The 22,801-nt window shown below is 39.7% G+C and overlaps 1 protein-coding gene and 1 pseudogene across 1 annotated transcript; one reads left to right on the top strand and one right to left on the bottom strand.

The window, feature by feature from the left end:
- Positions 1-6,216: 6,216 nt before the first annotated feature.
- Positions 6,217-7,304, top strand: LOC110540843 (speckle-type POZ protein B-like; the record flags this gene model as incomplete). The annotated part of the gene is given in 2 exon segments (XM_021627632.1): positions 6,217-6,982; positions 6,985-7,304. Coding segments are annotated over 2 exon segments (1,086 nt in total), but the record flags the coding sequence as incomplete, so codon positions are not given.
- A 14,212-nt stretch (positions 7,305-21,516) lies between these two features.
- On the bottom strand, positions 21,517-22,591 carry LOC132646074 (speckle-type POZ protein-like; annotated as a pseudogene).
- Between the last annotated feature and the right edge of the window lie 210 nt (positions 22,592-22,801).

Here is a 22,801-nt window from a genome sequence, read left to right as displayed (position 1 = left end):
TTGCTAACCAGTGAAAAGGAAAGTCAGGAGCTAAGTCAGATGTCTGCCAAAGTCTCTCTTTATATTAAAATTTAATTATACCTTTGTTAACCATCCTCCCATATGTCCTGCTAAAGATTTATGATCTTCCCTAGGAACAAGGCACTGAAGGGAGGGGAAACTCCCACCAGCTGCACCTCTCATGCTATTTTTTCTTAAGAAGGAGCCTATTATTTTTTTTACTATTATTAATGCCTATTAATACTAAATCTAATTCATTACTTTTCTTAAACTTATTTTTTTACATATTGTTTTTATTAAAGCTTTTAATAATCTACTAATAATATATTTTTTTTATAAAACTAGTTGTGCTGTTTCAGGAGTCACAGAGAAAGATCAAAAAACTCATTAATCCAGCCCCAGAGCCACAACTGAAAAAGCGTAGAAATCTCAGAACACATCTCTTTTCCAAGTGGGATGAGTCTGCCAAGGACCTTCCAGGGAGCGAATTACCGAAGAAAGCGTGTCTCCTGCCCTGTAGCATATGCTGCTATGGCGACACTGGCGTGGGTGTGGCATCTCCCCCTTTCTTGTTTTTAAGACGAAATTTAAACAAATCTTGCTTTACAGTGTGGATGGAGTGGAGCAATAATTTAAAAAGACAAGGAAACAGGAGCACAACTAATAAAAATAAAATCAGGGCCCCTAAATAATGAATTTAATTTAAAGAATTTAATTTTTAATTTCTGACTCTAAATCAGAAGCTGACGAGCTCAAACTTGTTTCATCCAAATGAGCCTTGCTAATTGTTGCTACATTCTTTTTCAAACTATTTAAATTATGAGTAATATCCATATCTTTTTAAACTCCTTGTAAATGATTTTTTACCTTTTTTCATTGGTCAGAAGCACTGTATGGTAAAGGCGTAACACAAATATATGAGAAGGCAGCATGGCATCGAGTTTTTATTCTCATCTTAATGTTAATCATATCTTGTCCCAAGGCTAAAACTGCTTTCTCCAATGTATTTATTTTAAATTTTAACTTTTTATCTATACGAGGAGAAGGAAATCCATTAAGGGTCCCAAGATTGAGGGAAGGAGAGGTTGAAAACCAATTATAAAACCAACTTTTTTTTTTTAGCCATATTGTCCCTTATTATCCCAGTATAATCTATATAAAAGCAGCATTTTTTTCTTAAGGGCAACACATAAGTAGTCATCTTTGACTGGAGGGGTCTTCTTTGACATCATCATTATTGTCAGGAGAAAACTCCTCATCCACTTGTTGTATCAGGTGTTTTAGTGGCCATCAAGTTGTATTCTTTTCCTGTGAAAGAAACACAGACAGCTCCTCGTCCCCATATGAGTATAGGGTCGGGTTTATGTCATTAATTTGTTAAAGGATTTTTTTTTTTACTTTAGCAAAAGTTTTTTGGCTTTTATATGCCAAAATCTATTTGCTGTAAATTTACCATGCTTATCCAAATTTTTTAGAAAATTTAGGTGTCCAGGGGAGTGGTTCCCCCTTTTTTGTTTTTTGTAAATAAGTCTTAATTATTTAGTGGGCATGCTCTAGCATGCCTTGTCCTAGAGTATAGCAAGGTGTTTTAATTATATGAGAAACTTAAAACTGTTGACAAATCTTTTAAAAGATTTGTAAATATATGTTTTGTTTTATTGTCAGTTTTGAATTGCTTAGGTACTCTTAGAACATTAAAAGCCTGTAGACACAATGAGCAATAACATTTTTTGCAATTTTGTTTGGTTGAGGAGTGGCAAAAAATGAATCCAGAATAGGTATTAATATAAGTATGTATATATTTTAATTTTTTAAATTTAGGAATTATAAGCAATATTTATTTATTAAATCTGATTTGGGACCAGTCCTTTAGGACTGACTTCCAAATGATAGATGGGCTGAAATTAAGGACAAGTACTGTAAGCCTCAACTATACTATATGTCTGTTTTTCAGTCAGCCCAAAATATTTAGGTTTAACTTATAGTCTCTATCCTAGAAAAAGACAGAGCTATATATGTATTATTTGTTTAAAAATTATTTATTAAAACTTTAAAACATAGTTAATATTATAAATAACTCTACTATTTGTGTAGATATGTTAGACACTTAAAAAGGCATTATTTTTATAAGCATATATAGCAACATCAGATCTCATTATAAATGATTTTGAGCCACCATGTGGTTGCTAAGGATTGAACCCAGGACCTTTGGATGAGCAGCCAGTGCTACCAATGGCTGAGCCATCATTAGCTCTCTCTGTTTGTGACTCTGTCATAATAAACTTATATATGTTAAAATGTCATATTTATTAAATCTCTGGCAAGTCTGAGAGCCAGTATATTTATTAAAACTTTTACCAATTGGTTTCCCATAGTGAGGGGAACAAGGACTATTTCTAACAGGAACTCAATGACTGGGTCTTTGGCCTCCCCACACCCCAAGGGAGGAGCAGTCCTGTTAGGCCACAAAGGAGGGCTTCGCAGCCAGTCCTAAAGATACCTGATAAAACAGGATCGGACCTCCTCCCCTATCAGTGGACTTGGAAAGGGGCACGGTGGAGATGAGGGAAGGAGGGTGGGATTGGGAGGGAATGAGGGAGCGGGACACGGCTGGGATACAGAGTTAATAAAATGTAACTGATAAGAAAAAAATAAAATAAAATAAAAACTTTGTCTACCTTTATTATCTGTTTTAAATTGTATTCTATAAAATAGAATGTTATAATCTCTAATTTTAGCATATTTTTAAATGTATGTTTTAGAACCATCCGTATAACAGAATAGTACAAAACAATTTTAAACTGTATGAATTATTTTAGCCATACCAAGCTTATTAGCCAGAATTCTTTCCCCTTAAAAGAGCATAAGAAAACATTTTGCAATAAAGAACCACCAACCTTTTAAATGAAGTACAACATACTTTATAGTTCGTTTTTTAAATTATACTTACCCTTTGGCTTTTTATACATACACAAACCTTTTGCAACATCCTATATACCTTTAAGTTTTTAGTTGTTTGGTTTTTGTTTTTTTTTTTTTTTACTTAACCAAACATTTTTGCTTTAGACAAGCTATTTTTTTATTAATATCTCTTACTTATTTTTTTAAACAACAGAAAAACTTTCATTAAAAATTTTTCTTAATTTTTTAAAGGGTTTGGAAACTACTTTAAGTTTTTTGTTAAACTGCCCAGGAGTTATTGCTTAAAGTACCTGATAAGTTTTAAAATGCGTTATAGAATTTAACTCTAATGGTCCAGAACCAAACTTAGAGGTGCTGATTTAAACTGTCTCATGTCCAAAAATATTAATATCGTCAGTCAGATTTTAAAATATTGTTAATTGAAGTCCGAAGATAAACATATACACACATAAAGACACAACACAAAAATCCAACATTGTTCCCTTGGAGTAACCAGAATACCCAGATTAGGGGAGCAATTAAGGGCTACTCTTTTAGAAACTATGGAGTCCTCCAGATAGATTGGAAACTCTCCAAGTTTTTTAGACCTCACGAGCAAACCAAAATCAGAAGCCAAAACAAATAGCCGGCACATAAAAACAAAACATAGAGACAAAGAAAAAATAACTGCGGTACTGCTTTTTAAACATTTAAACATATATACAGAGCATAACCATAATTTTAAAAGTCAGAACTAGAAAAACTCAGAATTTATCAGTGGACACAATTTAATTTTTAAAACTAGAAGTGGCTCCATCCCTCTGGTTCCTGAGAGCTGGCTGAAACTGACACTGGCTGAAGGCAGTGGGAGGGGGCTGGGTAAATTGCCGCTCCAACTGCCCAGCTTTGCAGCTGGCAGTGGCAGGTGTTAGGCCGATAATTAACCCCTCCGTGCCTTGAGGTAAAGTCCCTAGGACAGAGGTGGAGATTAAGGTTACTCCATCCCACGATAAGGGGATTATATCTTTATTTACTGAGAAGTCCAGACCAGCACTTCCTGGAGTGGCTCTAGGCAAAACATAGATTGTAAATTTTGGAGCTTTAGGATTGAGTAAATTTCCCAATTTATACTTTTTATCCTCTCTTTCTGCTTTGGGGCTAAGAAGCTGTCTTTGATCTAGTTTTTTGTTTTGTTTTTTGACTTTTTTTTTCTTTTTCTCCTGTTACAGCAGTTTCATTCTTGTGGAACTTGGATTTGCATTCATTTTTCCAATGTTTTCCCTTCTCACATCGGGGACAGATACCAGGAGAAGGACCTTTCCTTGACCTCTCCTGTTTATCTTCTCCTGAACACATCTTTTGTATATGCCCTGTCCTTTCACATTTAAAACATGTGGATTTGGAGGAGTCTCTTTTCCCTCCTCCATAAGTTTTCTTAACATAGGCGCTGAACGTCTGACCCTTCCTGACTCCAGCATATGTCATGTCTTGCACGACTGCTGGTGAGCATCCATACAAGCCTGCTTTGACTCAGATTGCCCCATGCTTTTATTACTCGTCTTTAACTGATCTCCTTATCGGTGGACCTTCAGTGTCCTAACAAGAGCCTAACCATGTCTTGATGAAGGAAAAGAAAGACAAGAGAAAAAGAAAGACAAGAGAAAGATTTTCTGTCCAAAAGGTCCCTGTTTGGGCGCCACCTGCCACGGACCGGCCCAGTCAGGCTCCCGGCATCCATGGGAGAACAAGGCTTCTGACAGGAAGACACGGATTCGGCGATGAATTGACAGACAGAGACACTTTGATGGTTTTGGCTCTGCTGCAACTTTACTGAAATCAAGCTAGTATTTTTATAATGATTTTACAAAAGGCACCTTAAAGTTGGCACACTTCCCAAAACATTTAGACTTTTACCAAGAATACAAAGTTTACATTTTAACTCAAAATGCAGTCAAACATAAAGCAGTGCCCACAAGAAATCTTGGCCTAAAAACTTTCTGATCAAAGCAAACAAAGAAAAGGAAACCTCAAATGCAGTTTCATTATTGCTAACCAGTGAAGAGGAAAGTCAGGAGCTAAGTCAGATGTCTGCCAAAGTCCCTCTCTATATCAAATTTTAATTACACCTTTGTTAACCATCCTCCCATATGTCCTGCTAAAGATTTACGATCTTCCCTAGGAACAAGGCACTGAAGGGAGGGGAAACTCCCACCAGCTGCATCTCTCATGCTATTTTTTCTTAAGAAGGAGCCTATTATTTTTTTACTATTCTTAATGCCTATTAATATAAATCTAATTCATTACTTTTCTTAAACTTATTTTTTTACATATTGTTTTTATTAAAGCTTTTAATAATCTACTAATATCTTTTTTAATAAAACTAGTTGTGCTGTTTCAGGAGTCACAGAGAAAGATCAAAAAACTCATTAATCCAGCCCCAGAGCCACAACTGAAAAAGCGTAGAAATCTCAGAACACATCTCTTTTCCAAGTGGGATGAGTTTGCCAGGGACCTTCTAGGGAGCGAATTTCTGAAAAAAGCGTGTCTCCTGCCCTGTAGCATATGCTACTATGGCGACAATGGCGTGGGTGTGACAACACACCTTTAACTGGGCCACACCTTCTCCTGCAAGCCTATGTAAGGACATGGAAGAAGGAAGCTTTGTCCTTCCCCTGCTTGCCCTCATCTTGCTAGCAATTCCAAACCTTCACTGGCCTTGCAGCCTCCTTCTTCAGCATTACAGCATAGACTGAAGACCAGCAGAGATGTCTAGCCTCCTTGGCTGAACAACTCATTGCCTCTCGGATTTTCTGTGCACAGCCAGCCATCAGCGGATTACCTGAATGCAGCCAGTAAGTCATTCTCCTTAATCAACTTTATTGTATGTATGTATGTATGTATGTGTATAATGCATATCTACATACATAAACATACACATATTAATTCTGTAGGTACTGTTTCTCTACAGGACTATGGTAAACAGAACATGTTTTGAAGGAAGAATGTATTGAATGTCAAAAACACTTCAAAAGTTGTGTATAATAACCAAAAGTTGTTACCAATTCCTAAGTTTCTATACAGAGAAGTAATTGGAGTGATGTAAGAATCACTAAGGGATTGGCTGGACTGTCTTCTCTGAAACTAATACTGAAATCTGGATAGAAAATTATAGAGAGACCCAAGTTTCCAGTCTCAGCAAAAAGGGAAGAGAGCAGAGAGCAGACACTAAGATTCTAAAAGTATCTCTAATTGTGTCCTACAGGTTAAAGGAAAAACGGGAAAACAATCTTGATTCTTTGTTTTGGGCAAAGTTGAAACTTCAAACTGCCTCCAGCAGAAGTGTCAGACAACCTGACAGCTGAGAGCTGGGGCTCCACCGAAATAACCATCCAGATATTTTCCTACAGGTGGATCATCAGCAATTTCTCCTTTTACCAGGAGGGAATGAGGGAAGCCATTGAAAGTGCCACATTCTCATCAGGAGCCAATAACAAACTCCAATCGCTTTTGAGAGTACACCCCAATGGGAGCGATGAAGATAGCAAGGATGAACTGTCAGTTTACCTAGTGTTGCTCCACTGTTCAACAAGCCCCATTTGGGCCAAGTTCTACTTTTGGATCATAAATGCTGAAGGAGAGAAATGCCAAGGACAGTGGAGCCAAATTGTCTTTAGATTCCTGCCAGGCAGCAACTGGGGATTCAAAAAGTTCATCCTTAGAGAATTTCTCTTGTCTCAGGAAGAACACCTTCTCCGTGAGGACCAATTGACCCTCTTGTGTGATGTGTATGTGGTTCAAGACTCCTGCAGCATTCCAGGAAAGAACACGACAACGGCAATCAAGGTTCCAAGCTGCACTTTGACAGATGAGGTAGGAGAGCTTTTGGAGAATTCCCTCTTCACAGACTGCTGCTTCTTGGTATCTGGTCAGGAATTCTGGGCTCACAAGGCCATCTTAGCAGCTCAATCTCCAGTTTTCAGAGACATGTTTGAACATAACATGGAGAAGGGACAAAAGAACCGAGTTGAGATCAAGGACCTGGAGCCTCAAGTCTTGAAGGAGATGATGGGCTTCATTTACACACCTTGGCCACTGCTGTGCTGGTAGTTGCTGACAGGTATGGCCTGGAGCGCTTGAAGGTCATGTGTGAGGATGCCCTGTGCAGGGACCTCTCAGTGGAGAATGCCACTAACACTCTCATCCTGGCTGACCTCCACAGTGCAGAGCAGCTGAAAATGCAGGCATTGGATTTCATTACACTTCATGCTTCTGATGTCTCTGAAACTTCAGGGTGGAAGGTCATGGTGGATTTCCATCCCCACTTGCTGGCTGAAGAATTCCATGCCCTGGCTTCTGCACAGAGGCTATTCCTGGAAACCCCTCTCAAACGCCTGAAGAGATAGATCCTAGCACCTGCTTCTTTGTGACCTACACCTGTCTTCCTGGAGCATCAGCCACTGTTGTTACCAGCCACTCCCAGGTAGAATTTGGTATTTCTGCCGAGTTCGCAGTGAATCTGAGGAACGACAGCATCATGGCTTAGGAATTCAAACAGCTGGAAGAAGGTGGAGTGCTGGTCGGGTGGACAGCCTTGGACTCTGTTTTATTCTACCTCATGTCTACCTTGTTGCTGTACTGATTTGATAATTGTCCCATGAGTTCAAAACTGAGATTGAACTTAGTTGATTGCAACAAACACATCTCAGCAGGGGTTCTTTGGACTGAAACATGTCTGGATTGGAATGAGCAGAACCAATGACCAGGGGATCAGAGCAAAGGGGAAAAGAAACATGAACCTGTAATGATATGAGAAAGGAAAGATGAAGAATTTTTTTAAGCTCAGTTTGTAAGGACTGGTGTGATAATTCAGTTGGGAAGAGCACCTGTTGCTCTTGCAGAGGACACCTGGACGCTTCCCAGCAAACACAAGTGAGGTTTCAACCATCTGTAACTGGACATACACAGAATCTGAGGCACTTTCTTGTCTCCATGGGCACATACATTTCTGTATACAATACCTTACAAATAAAATATAAAATGAAAAATAGAATGAAGTTCCTTTGGTTTTTCGTGGTTTCTTTGTTTAGGGAAGTCAAGTTTAGTGCATCCAGCTCTGCTCAGCTGTGGATGTCTGTGCAGACTCCTCAGTGCCCCCTCCCTATTAAACCCTTTCTCCTCTTTCTTAGCAGTCACTCTCTACTGCTGCAACTCATTTTTCCTTCTTTCATTCATTACTTACTTACTTGACTTTACATCATAAGATGATCAATCCTCATTCAGAAAGGAAATGGGGCAGACATCGGGAAAACAAGTGAAAACAAGTAATAAGACAGGAACCTACCACAGAGAGCCTTTGAAAAACTCTGCCCAGCAGGGTATTAAAGCAGATGCTGAGACTCATAGCCAAACAATGGACATAATACAGGGAATCTTATGAAAGTAGGGGGAGATAGAAAGACTTGGAAATGTCTGGAGCTCAACAAAGAAAACAACAGAACCAAAAATTCTGTGCCCAGTGGCCTTTTCTGAGACTGATACTCCTGCCGGATTCCATTTATGGAGATAACTTAGAACCCCTGCACAGATGTAGCCTGTGAAGCTCAGTCTCCAAATGGGCATCTTAGTAAGGGGAACAGGGGCTCTCTCTGACATGAACTCAGTGGCTGGCTCTTTGATCACCTCTCTCTAAGGGAGCAGAGTGCAGCCTGACCAGGCCACAGAAGAAGACTCTGAAAGACAGTCCTGATGAGACCTGATAGGTGAGGGTCAGATGGCAGGTGAGGATGTCCTCCCCTATCAGTGGACCAAGGAAAGAGCATGGGAGCAGATGATTGATGGAGAGAAGGAAGGATTGGGAGGGAGTGAGGATGGAGGTTACAGCTGGGATATAAAGTGAATAAATTATAATAAATAAAAATTATATTAAAAAATCTAGGGAGGAAAAAGAAACCATGAAACAGAACAACTACTCGACAAAGGCATCCAGAAATCAGCACCTAGACCTATAATCATTCCAATCCCAGATTTGTAGGCTTAGATTTTTCACCAAACCTACTATATTTGGGGTTCTTATACAGCTTTAATTCCTTTCAATCCCCACTCCCATCCTAAGTAGAAGATTAGAAGGGAAAAGGGCTGTAGACCGTTTCTGTCTACTTCCTCCTGATTAGGGTCAATGGGTCTGTAGGGGATTACCAAAACAAAGTTATTAGGATACCAATACCCCAGTCCAAAGATCAATACCAAGTAGCAACATGATGTCAGAAAAAACTGCCAGACTCAGTTGAATTGCCTGGAGAAGTTCCCTGGAATGTTTCTATCTTCAAAGTTAAATGTCAGAGCACTAATTTCACCACAGTCGTGTCAACCCAAAAAAGGAAGCCTCATTGTATGGGAACCTATATATATCTCCTCTCCTCAGAGTCCTCCCAGAGATGGTCTCAGCTGTCCAAAGTCACACCACTTGGATGTGAGAGTTCAGAGAAAAATATCACAAGCCCTCTCACCAGCGACCCTACAGCAAAACATCATGTGCCCAGCTTGCAGTAAAACATCACATGACAAAACCGAGTCTGCAAGGAAACCAGAAACTTCCACTTCATATCCTAATTTCTGTTTAAAAAAATGTATTTTTACATTTTTCATTAACAATCTGTACATAGAAGAATAATTATAATTATGAGAACCATAAGACTAGAACTATATATCCAATAATAGTCAAACAAAACAACATTAAATTTTTATCAATAAGCAATAATTAAAAAAAAAAGCTTTTACATTTCCAAAGCCATACAAAATAACCTGAATCTCTATCAATATACAATAGTTACACAAAATAACCTTAAATTTCTATCCACATACAATACAAAATAACCTTAAATTTTCACAAAATAACCTTAAATTTAATCGATATACATTAATTCATACCTAGGCAAAGTAACACATCAAATGACCTAGAACAACCTCTCTACCTTTTGAGAATAGGGATATCCTGTAGGCAAAGATATCTTTTGAGTGCCCTGTGAAAATCTGGGATACTGGCCAAGTCCCAGGAAAGCTAGCTGAATTTTTTGTCCATTATTTCTGTTGTCTGTCCATTCTCTGTGTTGTCTATCTAGTCTCTGTGTTGTCTATCTAGTCTCTGTGTTGTCTGTCTAGTCTCTGTGTTGTCTGTCTAGTCTCTGTGTTGTGTTTAGGCTAGCCCTTTTGAAGATGATTTGCATGCAAATTTTAGAAAAATGAGTAAGTGAGGTAAAATAAAACAAAACAGTTGGCAGGAGTGGATCACCTGGGCTATTTGCTTTGTGAAGACACTCATGTCTCAAGTGATAAGAGGTTTTCCCTGGTCAGATCTAGTCTTTGTAAATCTTGTTGGTAAGCATATTTTGTCATTCCCTGTAGATACATAAGCCTAACCAAATCCCCAACTCGAAACTATTGCAGATTTCCATTCTATTACCACATCCTTACAGTATATTGGTTGACCTAGATCTTCAATATTTTTTTTTAGTAACCCAGTGTCTCTGAGCTGCTGTTGTTTTTTTTTTCCAACATTAAGAAAATTTAGAGTTAACAAATCATTATTTAGTTTGTCCCTGGAATTTTTATCTCTTTATTTTTGTTTAATAAGCATCTCTTCTAAGGTGCGATTGGTTCTTTCTTCAACTGCTTGTCTTGTAGGATTGTAATACCTGTAATATGCTTTTATAGTGTAATATGCAAATATTCGTCTTATTGGCTACATATGCGAGAGCATTATCAGTCTTAATTTGTGTACATATCCCCTTAATTGCCATTATTTCTAATAAGTGTATAATTGCACAATCATCCTTGGCAGAACTTGAAGCAGTTGCCCATTGAAAGCCTGAGTATGTATCAATGTTGTGGTGTATATACCTTTGTTTTCCAAATTTTGCAGAATGAAAAACATTCATCTTCCAGATTTCATTTTGTGTTTGGTTCCCTTAAGGTTACTACCAGTAGATAACAGAATTTGGTTATATACAGAAGATGTAGGACATATTTTATTATTATTATTTCTTTAGCTTGTTGCCGAGTGATAGAATTTTTTCTTGAAACATTTCACATTAACTTAATGTTTCTTGAGAAATTTAGAGGCTTCTAAAATATTCCATATTAGTAATTGGTCAGTTTCTTCATTTGCTTTTGCCTGGCAAACCTGTATGTGACAGAATGGATAGTTTCTACTTCTGACCAACTATTGTAATCACATAAATAATGAAGTTATTTCTGAGCCTGTTTTTTCAGGAACAAATTCAACAGTCTGTATATGCAAAACAACTCTTTCTGCATATAAATAATCAGTAATTATATTAAGAGATCCTGGAAAATCTAATAATACCATAAGGATTGCATACAGTTGTGAGATTTGAACTGAGAAATATGGACTTTTGGTCACCTTTTTGTCAGACTTATAACCTGCCAGCGCTATCTTGTTTGCATCAGTCTAGAATGTTGATGCCTCTGGAATTGCTGTTCTCTTTATAATAAATGGAAGAATCCAATTAGTTCTTTTTATAAAATGAACACACCTGCTTATAGGATAGTTATTATTAATTTCTCCCAATTAGTTAGACAAAGTCTTTGCTAATCATCATTGATCACCCACAATGACATTGTCTCAGTAATAGTAAGAGGCACTACAATTTCAGCCAGATCTCTGCTTTTAGAATTAGTTCAGAAATATTTTCTGTATATGTTGGGATCAATTAAGTAATGATGAGGCACACAACAGATCTTATATTAAAGAGGTTTCTTAGATGGGGATGAAGAGAGAGAGAAGAGAGAGGAGAGAAGGAGAGAGGATGACATGATGGAGGGACTAGAGAGGGGACTCCCTGACAGAGAGAGGGGAGAGGAAAAGAAGGCAAGAGAGGCCAAGAGAGAGACAAAGCAGTGGGTTGGTCCTTTTAAGGAGCAAAGTAACCATGCCTGCCAGGTGTGGCCATCTGGCCTGTGACACATAGCTTGCTAGGCACCCCAGAAGCAGGTGTCTAAATACTTACAATATATGTCTTCAGTTTTATAAACTTCATTATGTGCTCAGAAAATCCATTCCATAATGTTGTATTCCCATTGCATAATGAGCTCAGAAGGAGAAAGAGTTGAAGTCAGAATGAGCAAAATGCAATCAAGTTTAGGATCAATTTGATCCACATAAGCTTCTTGCAGTTTTTGTTATTCACGAGTTAACTCTTTTGCTGCTTCAGCTGTTGGACATCCTGGACTGTTTAAGGTTTGAATCTCCTTGAAAGTTTGAAACAAATTACTTAACTCATAAATACTCAATCTAATTATAGGATTCAGCAAGTTAATACCTCCCATTAATTTTTGAAAATCATTAAGACTTTGCAATTGGTCCCTATGGATTTGAACCTTTTGTGGTCAACTTACTTGATGACTGATTTTATAACGCAAACAACTAAGTGAATCTCCTCTTTGCACTTTTTTCTGGAGCAGTCTCTAACCCAATCTTGGCAGAATTTTTTGTGTTTCCTTAAATATTTCCTCTGAAGTATCTATCAAAATCAGCTGATATGTGGATGATAACAAAATATCATCCATGTAATGATATATGAAAGATGGAGGAAATTGCCTACTAATTATTTCTGATGGTTTTAACACAAAATATTGATTTAAAGTTGGATTATTTAACATTCTCTGTGGCAACATCCTCCAGTGGTATCTCTTTATTGGACGACTATTTTTCAGAGTAGGTACTGAGAAAGCAAACCTTTCCCTATCCTGCTTGTCAAGTGTATTGTGCAAAAAGCAATCTTTCAAATCAATTATTATTATAGGCCAGGCTCTAGGTAACAAGAAAGGTAAAGAAAGTCCAAGCTGCGAAGGACCCATTGGTTGAAGAACTCTATTGACTCTCTTAAATCTGTTATCATCTTCCAATTTCCTGATTTCCTTTCTTCAACAAACACGGGTGGAATTCCATGAGCTTGTAGACTCTACTATATGTTGAGACTCCAGCTGCTCTTGAACCAGTTCTGTGATGGCCTGCAATTTTTCTTTTGTTATGGGCCACTACACTTGCCACACTGGTCTGTTTGATATCCATTTCAGGGGCAAGGCTGTTGGTATTTCAGCAGTGGTTCCTACTATAAATTTGGAAAGTCAATTACTGTGATGTCTTGTGTTTGGACAATGGGCACAGTTGCTACTTATTCTTGATCACCTGTATCTATACCTTCTCCAGAAGCATCCAACATATGATCCCCAAGTACCTCGTTTTCTGTCTTGGGACTGCAGGAATATTAATTTGAGTACCCCATGGTTATGAAAGATCCTTTCCCCATAAATTGATGGGAAATTTATGTCAGTCATATAGGGTCTCAACTTTCCTGTTTGCCCTCCTGTTCCCCCATCTTTAATCCACTTGACACTTTGTCTTATCTGCAATAATTTACCAACTCCTGTAAACTCTGTTATAAACCTTCTGAAGTGGCCAATCTGGATTCCAAGACTTGTGGAAAGTATAATGGCATCAGCTACTGTTTCCACCAAACCTTTTATTTCAACACCATTCATTTACACCATTAATTTGAGTCCATCATCCTTAACCACTGTTTGCCATAACACACATTTTCTAGTACTCCCAAAACCCTCTGTTCTCTCTATTGGAGCAGCCTTGTCCTTGATGTAAGAAAACAGTAATACTGAGCAATTCTATCCCTTGAGTTAATTTGCATCTTTTTTTCACATATGCCATGATTTTAATTTATTCCTTGCAATCCCCATCTAGACACCTAGATGCACAATAAATCCTGGAGAAGTTAATCCACTTCTTCCCAGGATTATTTCTACTGTCCCTGAAGTTAAAGGACCATAAACACCAGTGATTATCTAATAACATTCAACATTTGGGGATAGTGTAAGAGGTATAACTGTGGCCAGATCCAGAACTCCAGTACCTTCAGTAGCATACATTATGTCATCAATACTTAGTTGAAATATTCCTGTCTGCTTAGTACTCCTTGGCTGACTGAAGGAAGATGACCACATTGTCTGTTTTGGGGCCTCGAGGTGACAGGCCCCTTTATTTGTTTTCCTGACGACAGGAGTTTACCATATTATTTTCTCTTGCCACCAGAGCTAACAAGAACTTTAAAGCATTTTCATTCATGGCAGCCAGAAACTGCTTGTGCTCTTCTACAAATGCCATTTTCTTCAGAGTCAATAGGCCTACTCTTTGAACTTTGAAGCTTCTAGTCTTACAGTTTCTTTGGAAATGGCCAGATTCACCACAATTGTGACACAGGGTGTTTTTATCTCTGAGATTTCTATCTACAGTGGGTCCAGTGACATTGTCATTATGCTCCTGAGAACCAATATCTGTTGTCTCTCATAACCATTGGTCTACTGGGGCTCCTTGTACTTTTAATGGCCTAATTGCTCTCGTACTTTCAATATTTGAATTTCAAATGGCAAGATCACTATCAACTACTTTCTGGTTTCAGGAGCTGGTAGAGGTCTATTGATGGCAGAAGTCAATCTCTAAAATAATTCAGTGAAGCCTTCTCCAGAGCCTTGTATTACCTTAGTAAAGGAGATTGTTTTTTCACCTGGGTCCTCAACCATGTCCCACACTCTTAAAGCTGCAGCACAACATTGTTCAAGTATGACATTATCATATCAGATTTGCTCCTGTAAATCAGCATAAAGACCTTCACCAAACAGTTGGTCTTTAACATTATCCTCCTTGCTGTATCAGGTTGTTCCATTTTCATGGCTTTGTCCCTACACCACCAAAACCAGTGCTATTGTTGATCAGCTTTCAGAACACCAAATTCTTCCAATCATGGGAAATAGGTCTATTTTTCCATGGCCCAATTATTTAATACTTGTTTAATGAATAGGGAATGCATCCCATACTTTAAAATAGACTCTTTAAAATGTCTTAAATCTAGCATGTCTATTGGATGCCACTCCATCTCATCATAAGCTTCACCACCATCTTTAGCAGGTATATGCTGCAGAAAAAATGGAAGGCTGATGGTGCCTGAATTGGCGAATGCAACTCCTCTGGCAGTGAACTTGGCTCTACAGGAACCAAATTACCCTGTACCACCTATGGCTCTGATAGGGCCCCTTGCTGCAGAGAGAGGCTCTGGGCACCTGGTGATGAAAAGGTATGGAGAAGGGTGGAGCTGTAGCCTACCTTCCAGCCTAGATTGATTCCCTCTTTTATCATGTGGGAAATTTTCTGCGTCAGATGCCAAGCCTGAAACCTGTTGTTGTCTCACTTACTCCTTCCTTTTGTTTTCCAAGCAAACTCTAGGCAAAAATTCTGTAGGAGCACAACCAACTCTGCAATCGTTTTCAATACCAGATAAATTCGTGAACCTTCTGAGTTTTCAACGTTCCCTGAACTTCTTTCTCAAGGGTATTTATGAAGACCACATAACAAACCAGAAAATTTCCTCCAGGAGCAAGACAAGAGACCACCTTGCAGCAAGAGCTGCTCTTTTGCCAATCTCCTTAAACGACATTGCCAACCCATCAAAACCTGAGGTTTAGTCCATTATGTTAGAATCAAAGTTACCCATTGTGCCTACTTCACATTGGGCACCTCCTTTAGATTTTCACTAACCTACTTTTAATGTTTTATTTTATTTTTAATATTTAAACATATTTTAATATAATTTTTATTTGTTACAGTTTATTCACTTTGTATCTTGGCTGTGGCGCCACCCTCATTCCATCCCAACCCTCATCTTCCTCCCTCCCTCATCTTCCATTCCCATTCTGCACTACACTGATAATAGAGGACCTCCTCTCCTTTCATCTGAGCCTAGCCTATCATGTCTCATCAGGACTGTGTTTTATAGTCTTCCTCTGTGGCCTGGTCAGGCTGGCCCCCCCTCAGAGGAAGGTAATCAAAGAGCCAGCCACTGAATTCGTATCAGAGATAGTCCCTGCTCCCTTTCTTAATGAGCCCATTTGGAGACTGAGCTGACAAGGGCTACCTCTGTGCATGGGGTCCAGGTTATCTCCATAAATGTTCCTTGCTTGGAGTATCAGCCTCAGAAAATGTCCCCAAGGCCCAGATTTTTTGACTCTGTTGTTCTTCTATTGGAGCTCCAGACCTTTCTAAACCTACAGTATTTGGGATTCTTAAACACCTTTAACGCCCTTCCAACCTTCCTACCTTAGGGAGGAGTTCAGAAGGAGAAAGGGCTGTAGACCTTCTTTATCTACTTCCTGTGGCTAGGGTCAATGGGACTTGAGGGGATTACTAAACTCAGTCAGCAGGATGACAGCAATTCAGTCCAAATGCCAACACCAAGCAGCAACATGAAGTCAGCGAAAGCCACAAGACTGTTGGATTCCCCTGAGAAGCTCTCTAGAAGGTTTCCCTCTGCAAAGTCAAGTGTAGAAGCCCAAAGATCAGTGCAGCAATCTCAATCCAAAAATGGATGCCTCCCTATCCATAGGCCTCTACATATCTCCTCCCCTCAGAGTGCCCCCATGGATATTCTTAGCAAGCCAAAGTTATACCCCTCACATGTGCGAGCTCACAGCAAAACATCATATGCCCTTTCACAAGGCAACGTACAACAAAATATCATTTGCCAAACTTGCAGCAAAATATCACATGACAAAACTAAGTCTTCAAGGAACAAGAAATTTCCACTTAGACTAAACTCTAACCAAGGACCATTCACAGAGATAACCTGTACCCACTGCACAGTGGTACCCCGTGGCAGCTCAGTTTCCAAATTGGCATCCTAGTAAGGGGAACAGGGGCTATCCCTGACATGAACTCAGTGGCTGGTCTTTGATAACCTCCCCCTGATGGGGGAGCACCCTGTACAGGCCACAGAGGAAGGATATGAAAGACAGTCCTGATGAGATCTGACAAGCTAGAGTCAGATGGAAGGGGAGGAGATCCTGCACAGTCAGTGGACTAGGGAAGGGGCATGGGGGAGATGAGGGAGGGAAGGAAGAAGAGCAGGAATGGAAAGGTACAACGGTCGTGATCTGATGGGATACAAAGTGAATAAATTGTAATGATTAAAAAAATCATACTAAAAAGATTTTTAAAAGAGTAAAAAAAAAATTAAAAAAGATATGAGAAGAAGTCTAGCATAACTATCTTCTGAGAAGATTCATGCAAGAACTAATGGAAACAGATAAAAAGACCCACAGCCAAACAATAGGCATAGCCCATGGAGTCTTGTGAAAAAGTGTGGGAAAAAATTGAGGGTGTCAAAGGGGTCAAAAACACCAAAGGATACCTACAGAGTAAACTAACCAGGGCCCATGGGAGCTCACAGAGATGAGCCACCAACCAAAGAACATGCATGGGCTGTACCTAGACCTCCCACAAACATATATTTAGCAAATGCGCAACTTATATTTCATTTCCCCTAACAATTTGAGCAGGGTGATTTTGCTGGACCTGTTACCTGTCTTTGAATCTTTTTCCCATAGCTGGCTGCCTGTGTGGCCTCAGTGGGAGACCATGTGCTTAGTCCTAGTGGGACTTGATATGCCAGGGTCAGCTGGTACTCATGGGAAATATCCCCTTGTCTGGTGAGAAGTGGAGGGGAAAACTTGGGGTGTGAGTGGGCACTGGGAGGAGAGAATAAAGAGGACCAAAAGATATAAAGTTAACTAATTGTGGTTAAATAATTAATTAGATAATTAAAAGTTAAAAAAGAAAAGAAAGAGAGAAAATAAAATAATCAGAGGAGTTAAATAAATCCCTTAAAGAAAGCCATGAAGACAAAAAAAAAAACCCTCCAAAAACAAAACAAAAATAAAACAACAAAACAACCCAACAAAAACAAAAACAAACTGTTGAGGAAGCTCAATAAAACACTTGAAGAACTGAAGATGATAATAGATGGAATAAAATGAAAACAAACTGAGGGAACTCTGGAAATGGAAAATATGAGTAAGTGAACAGGAAGTATAGACACAAGCATTACCAACAAAATACAAGGTAAAGACTAGAGAGCTCAGGTGTTGAAGATATAATAATAGAAAATGAAAATGTCAAATCCAAAAGAAATTTCCTGACTCAATTCATCCAGGATTTCTTGGACATTATCAAAAGAGCACTCTTAAAAATGATAGGACTAGGCTGGAGAGATGGCTCAGAGGTTAAGAGCACTGTTTGCTCTTCCAGAGGTCCTGAGTTCAATTCCCAGCAACCACATGGTGGCTCATAACCATCTATAACAAGATCTGGTGCCCTCTTCTGGCCTTAAGGTGTACATGCAGGCAGAATATTATATGTAATAAAATAAATAAATCTTAAAAAAAAAATGATAGGACTAGAAGGACCTGAGAATCCCAGCTCAAAGGCCCAGGAAATATTTTTTAAAAAAATCATATAAGAAAAGTCCCTGAACCCAAAGAAGATGCATATAAAGATAAAGGAAGCATCCAGAACTCCAAATTAATTGGAACACAAATGAAAGTTCCCTTGCCACATGATAATCAAAACACTAGAGATACAGAAAAAGAAAGAATATGAAAAACTGCAAGGAAAAATGACCAAGTAACACATGCAAAGGCAGACCCAACTTCTCACTGGAGGCTCCAAAAGCAAGAAGGGCCTGGAGTGATAAAATAAGATATTTGGGATAACCTGATTGACAAGGGAATTTCATCCTAAGTGAAGTAACCCAGACACAGAAAGACACAGATGGTTGTGCTCACTTGTAAGGACATATGTTGGTATAATGTTCTTCTGGAATGTACACAATTACCCTTGTTCATTAAAATGCAGATTTGTCCATTCCAGCATGTGGTTTCAATGGAAACATTACATTGGGATGTTTATTCTAAGCATCACCTGTCTCAAGTTTGTGTAAATATGCTACCATTTTTTCTCTGTATTGTGAATAAAATTCTTTCCAGTGCTGTGCAATGGAGAGAATAGGGTGGAACATCCTGGTCTGGGAAGGAGAAGAAAGAAGCAAGTGAGAGGAGTCTGAGAGAAGATATCAGAAGGATAAAACTTGGAACCATAGGAGAGATGAACCTGGAACTGAGCTATGATGAACAGCAAGTATAATGTGGCAAATCTGCATGGGAGGAAACTATGTGGGTTTGGAGGTTTAGGATAGAGTAACTATTGCCTAGCATTGTGTTCTAAGTTAATTAAATAAATTCTAGTCTCTGTATGGTGATTTGGGTATACAGCTGGGTTAGGAATAACTACTGTATAACTAAAACATAAACCAATATTAAAAAAATTAATATTCAACAACATAGATATTATCTATAGAATATATGATAACCATGCTACAATCTACAAACCCAAAGAAGTCAAAGAGGACCCCAAAATGGATACTTGAATTCCACTCAAAGAGGGAAAAATAGATGTCTGAAGTAGATGTAATGAAGGAAGTGGGTGAAAGGGGGTGTGGAGATTTAGCAGGAATGAAGATCAGGTAAAGAGAGAGTGGGGAAGGAGGGTGATGGGAGAGGATGGACCTGTGCATAGAATGGAAATAGGTGTGGGCAGTAGACCTCTCTGAGACAGGGGAAGCTACCAGAAGGGTATAGGGGTGACCCTACCAGAGATATATAGTAGTGCAGTGTATGGAGTCTTTACTGACAACTTCCTGTAGCCAGGAGGAACTACCAGTGGAGGGAGGGAGACACCAACTCACTCATAAAACCTTCTGTTTGAAATGGGTCTCCTGTATAAGAAGTGTAGGGCTTAAAGTGGAGTGGAGACTGAGGGAATGGCAATCTAGTGAGCAGACCAACTTGAGACCCATCCCATGAGAGAGCCACCCCGACACTGTTAATGATACTCTGATGTGCTTGCAGACAGGAGCCTGTCTTCAGAAAGGCTTCATCCAGCAGCAAATGAAACAGGTACAGAGAACTACAGTCAATTAATAGGCCAATTTGAGGAAGTTTTGTGGAACAGGGGAGCAGGCTTTAGGGAGCCAGAGGGGACAAGGACAGCACAAGAAGGCATAGGGAATCAACTAACCTGGGTCTTTGGGAACTCACACAGACTGAACCACCAAACAAATAGCATGCAATGCAGGACCCAGTCCCCCTACACACATGGAGCAGATGGGCAGTTTGGTCATCATAGGGATTCCCTAACAATGGGAGTAGAGGTTCTTTCTTGCCTGCCTTTGGATCACTTTCTTCCAACTGGACTGCCTGGTCTAGCCTCAATAGGAGATGTGCCCAGTCCAACTTGATATTCCAAGGGGGATGCTATCCATCAGAGGTCTATCCTTCTCTGGAATAAAGTGGGTGGGGAAGAAAGGGAGAAGGTGGCCTCAGGAGGGGCTTAAAGAGGAGGAGATATGGTAAGTTCACATCCTGATGTAAAGCTAATTAATTAATTGTCACCTGCCAGCAGTGACACCTGAATACCACCTGAGAGAGGGCTGGGAGAAAGAGAAACAGGGCAACACAGAGAAGGACACCAAGTCTACATGCTGATCCAGGTGTCGATTTAATGGACGTCAGGTTTACACTTAAGTAGGCAGAAAAGTACAATCAGTTTCTCACGTAGGAACTTTACTTGGTCAAAACATAGGAGAGCTCCCTCAGGGTTACACAGAGCCTGCTGTCTGGTTACTATGGTTGCACAGAGTTTCTTGGGGTCAGAGGAGTCTGCTATAGGACCACCAAGGTCAGTTTATGAGAAACTGGACTTTGGAAAATAGCCAAAGCCGAGAGGCCGAATTCCACTGCTCAGATGCCGTTAACTCCAAATTTGCCATTAACTCCAAAAAGGCTGCCACAATTAATTAAGTAAATAAGTAATGAAGAAAAAAGGAGTTGATGCAGTAGTCACTGAATGCCAAGAAAGCAGAGAAAGGGTTTTAATAGGACAGGGGCACTTAGGAGTCTGTACAAACCTCCAGAGCTGAGCAGAGCTGGATGCACTAAACTTGACTTTCCTGAACATATAAACCAGAGAAACCCACAACTGACTTCAATATTTTTATTCATTTTATATTTTATTTGTAAGATTTGGTATACAAAGATGTATGTGCCCATGGAGGCAAGAAAGTGCCTCAGATCCTGTGTATGTCCAGTTACAGACGGTTGAAATCTCTCCTGTGTGTGCTGAGAAGCATCCAGGTGTCCTCTGCAAGAGCAACAGGTGCTCTTCCCAACTGAGTTATCACTCCTGTCCTTACAAACTGAGCTTTAGAAAAACAGTCTTCTTTGCCTTTCCCTTCTCATATCATTACAGGTTCATGTTTGTTTTTCCCTTTGTTCTGATCCATTGGTCATGGGTTCTGATAAATCTAATCCAGAAATGTTTCAGCCTAAAAAAGCCCTGTTGACATAGGTTTGTTGCAATCAACTAAATTCAATCTCAGGTTCCAACTCATGGGACAACTATCAAACCAGTAGGAAAACAAAGTAGATATGAGGTAGAATAAACCAGAGTCCAGAACTGTCCACCTGACCAGCATTCCACCTTCTTCCAGCTGTTTGAAATCCTGAGCCACAATGTTGTCCTTCACTAGATTTGCTGTGAACACAACAGCCACACATAGTCTAACTGGGAGTTGCTGGTAACAACAGTTGCTGCTGCCACAGGAAGACAGGTGTAGGTGACAAGGAAGCAGGTGCTAGGATCTATCTCTTCAGGCGTTTGAGAGGGGGTTCCAGGAAAGGCCTCTGTGCAGAAGCCAGGGCATGGAATGCTTCAGCCAGCAAGTGGAGATGGAAATCCACCATGACCTTCCACCCTGAGGTTTCAGACCTCAGAAGCATGAATTGTAATGAAATCCAGTGCCTGCATTTTCAGCTGCTCTGCACTGTGGAGGTCAGCCAGGATGAGAGTGTGAGCTGCATTCTCCACACAGAGGTCCCTGCAGAGGGCATTCTCACCCATGACCTTCAAGTGTTCCAGGCCATACCTGTCAGCAGCTGCCAGCACACCAGTGGCCATGATGTAGAGGTTTGGTGCCTTCCCCATGTAAAAGAAGCCCATTATTTCCTTGAAGACTTGAGGCTCCAGGTCCTTGATCTCAACTCTGTTCTTTCTCCTCTCCTCCATGTCATGTTGAAACATGGCCCTGAAAACTGTAGAGCGAGCTGCTAAGATGGCCTTGTGAGCCCTGAATTCCTAACCAGATACCAAGAGGCAGCAGTCGGTGAAGAGGGAATTTTCCCAAAGCTCTCCTACCTCATCTGTCAAATTGCAGCTTGGAACCTTGATTGTGGATGTCTGTCGAGAAAGGCTGAGGACATCTTGGCTCATACTCACCTTGCAGAAGAGAGTGAGCCTGCCATCAGGTAGTAGCCATTGGGCCTGGGACAAGAGGAAATCTCTATGGATGAACTGTTTGAATCCCCAGTGTTGGTATGACAGGAAACTATTGACACCTTGGCTCTCCACATTAATTCTTTCTCCCCATTGGCATCTAAGATCCAAAAGTGAAACTTTGCCAAAATGGGGCTCTTTGGACACCTGAACAACACCAGAAAAACTGAAAGGTAATTTCTGCTTTCTTCATCAAACCCATTCTGGTATGGTGTCAAATACCATTTTTTGGTCATTGTCTTCTGATGGGAAAACTGGACGTCTAATGGCTTCGCTCAGTCCCTCCAGAGGAAAATGGAAGTTGCTGATGGTCCACTTGTAGGAAAATGTCTTAATGGTGATCTGTGTGGAGCCCCAGCTCTCAGCTGCCAGGTCTTCTGACATTTCTGCTGAAGGTAGTTTAGAAGTTAAACTGGATTAACAAAAAGAGAGAGAGAGAGAGAGAGAGAGAGAGAGAGAGAGAGAGCTAGGATTATTTTCTCTTCACCATGCAGGACACAATTATAGATAATTATTAAAATTTAGTTTCAAATATTCCTGGGTTCCACCTTTTATGACTTTGCAAATTTGTATCTCTGTGAAAATATTTATCTA

This window comes from Meriones unguiculatus, chromosome 10 (genome assembly GCF_030254825.1).
Source record: "Meriones unguiculatus strain TT.TT164.6M chromosome 10, Bangor_MerUng_6.1, whole genome shotgun sequence".
NCBI classification, from domain to species: Eukaryota; Metazoa; Chordata; class Mammalia; order Rodentia; family Muridae; genus Meriones; species Meriones unguiculatus.
The sequence above is the reverse complement of the archived record's forward strand: the minus strand, read 5'-3'. Positions and strand labels throughout refer to the sequence as shown.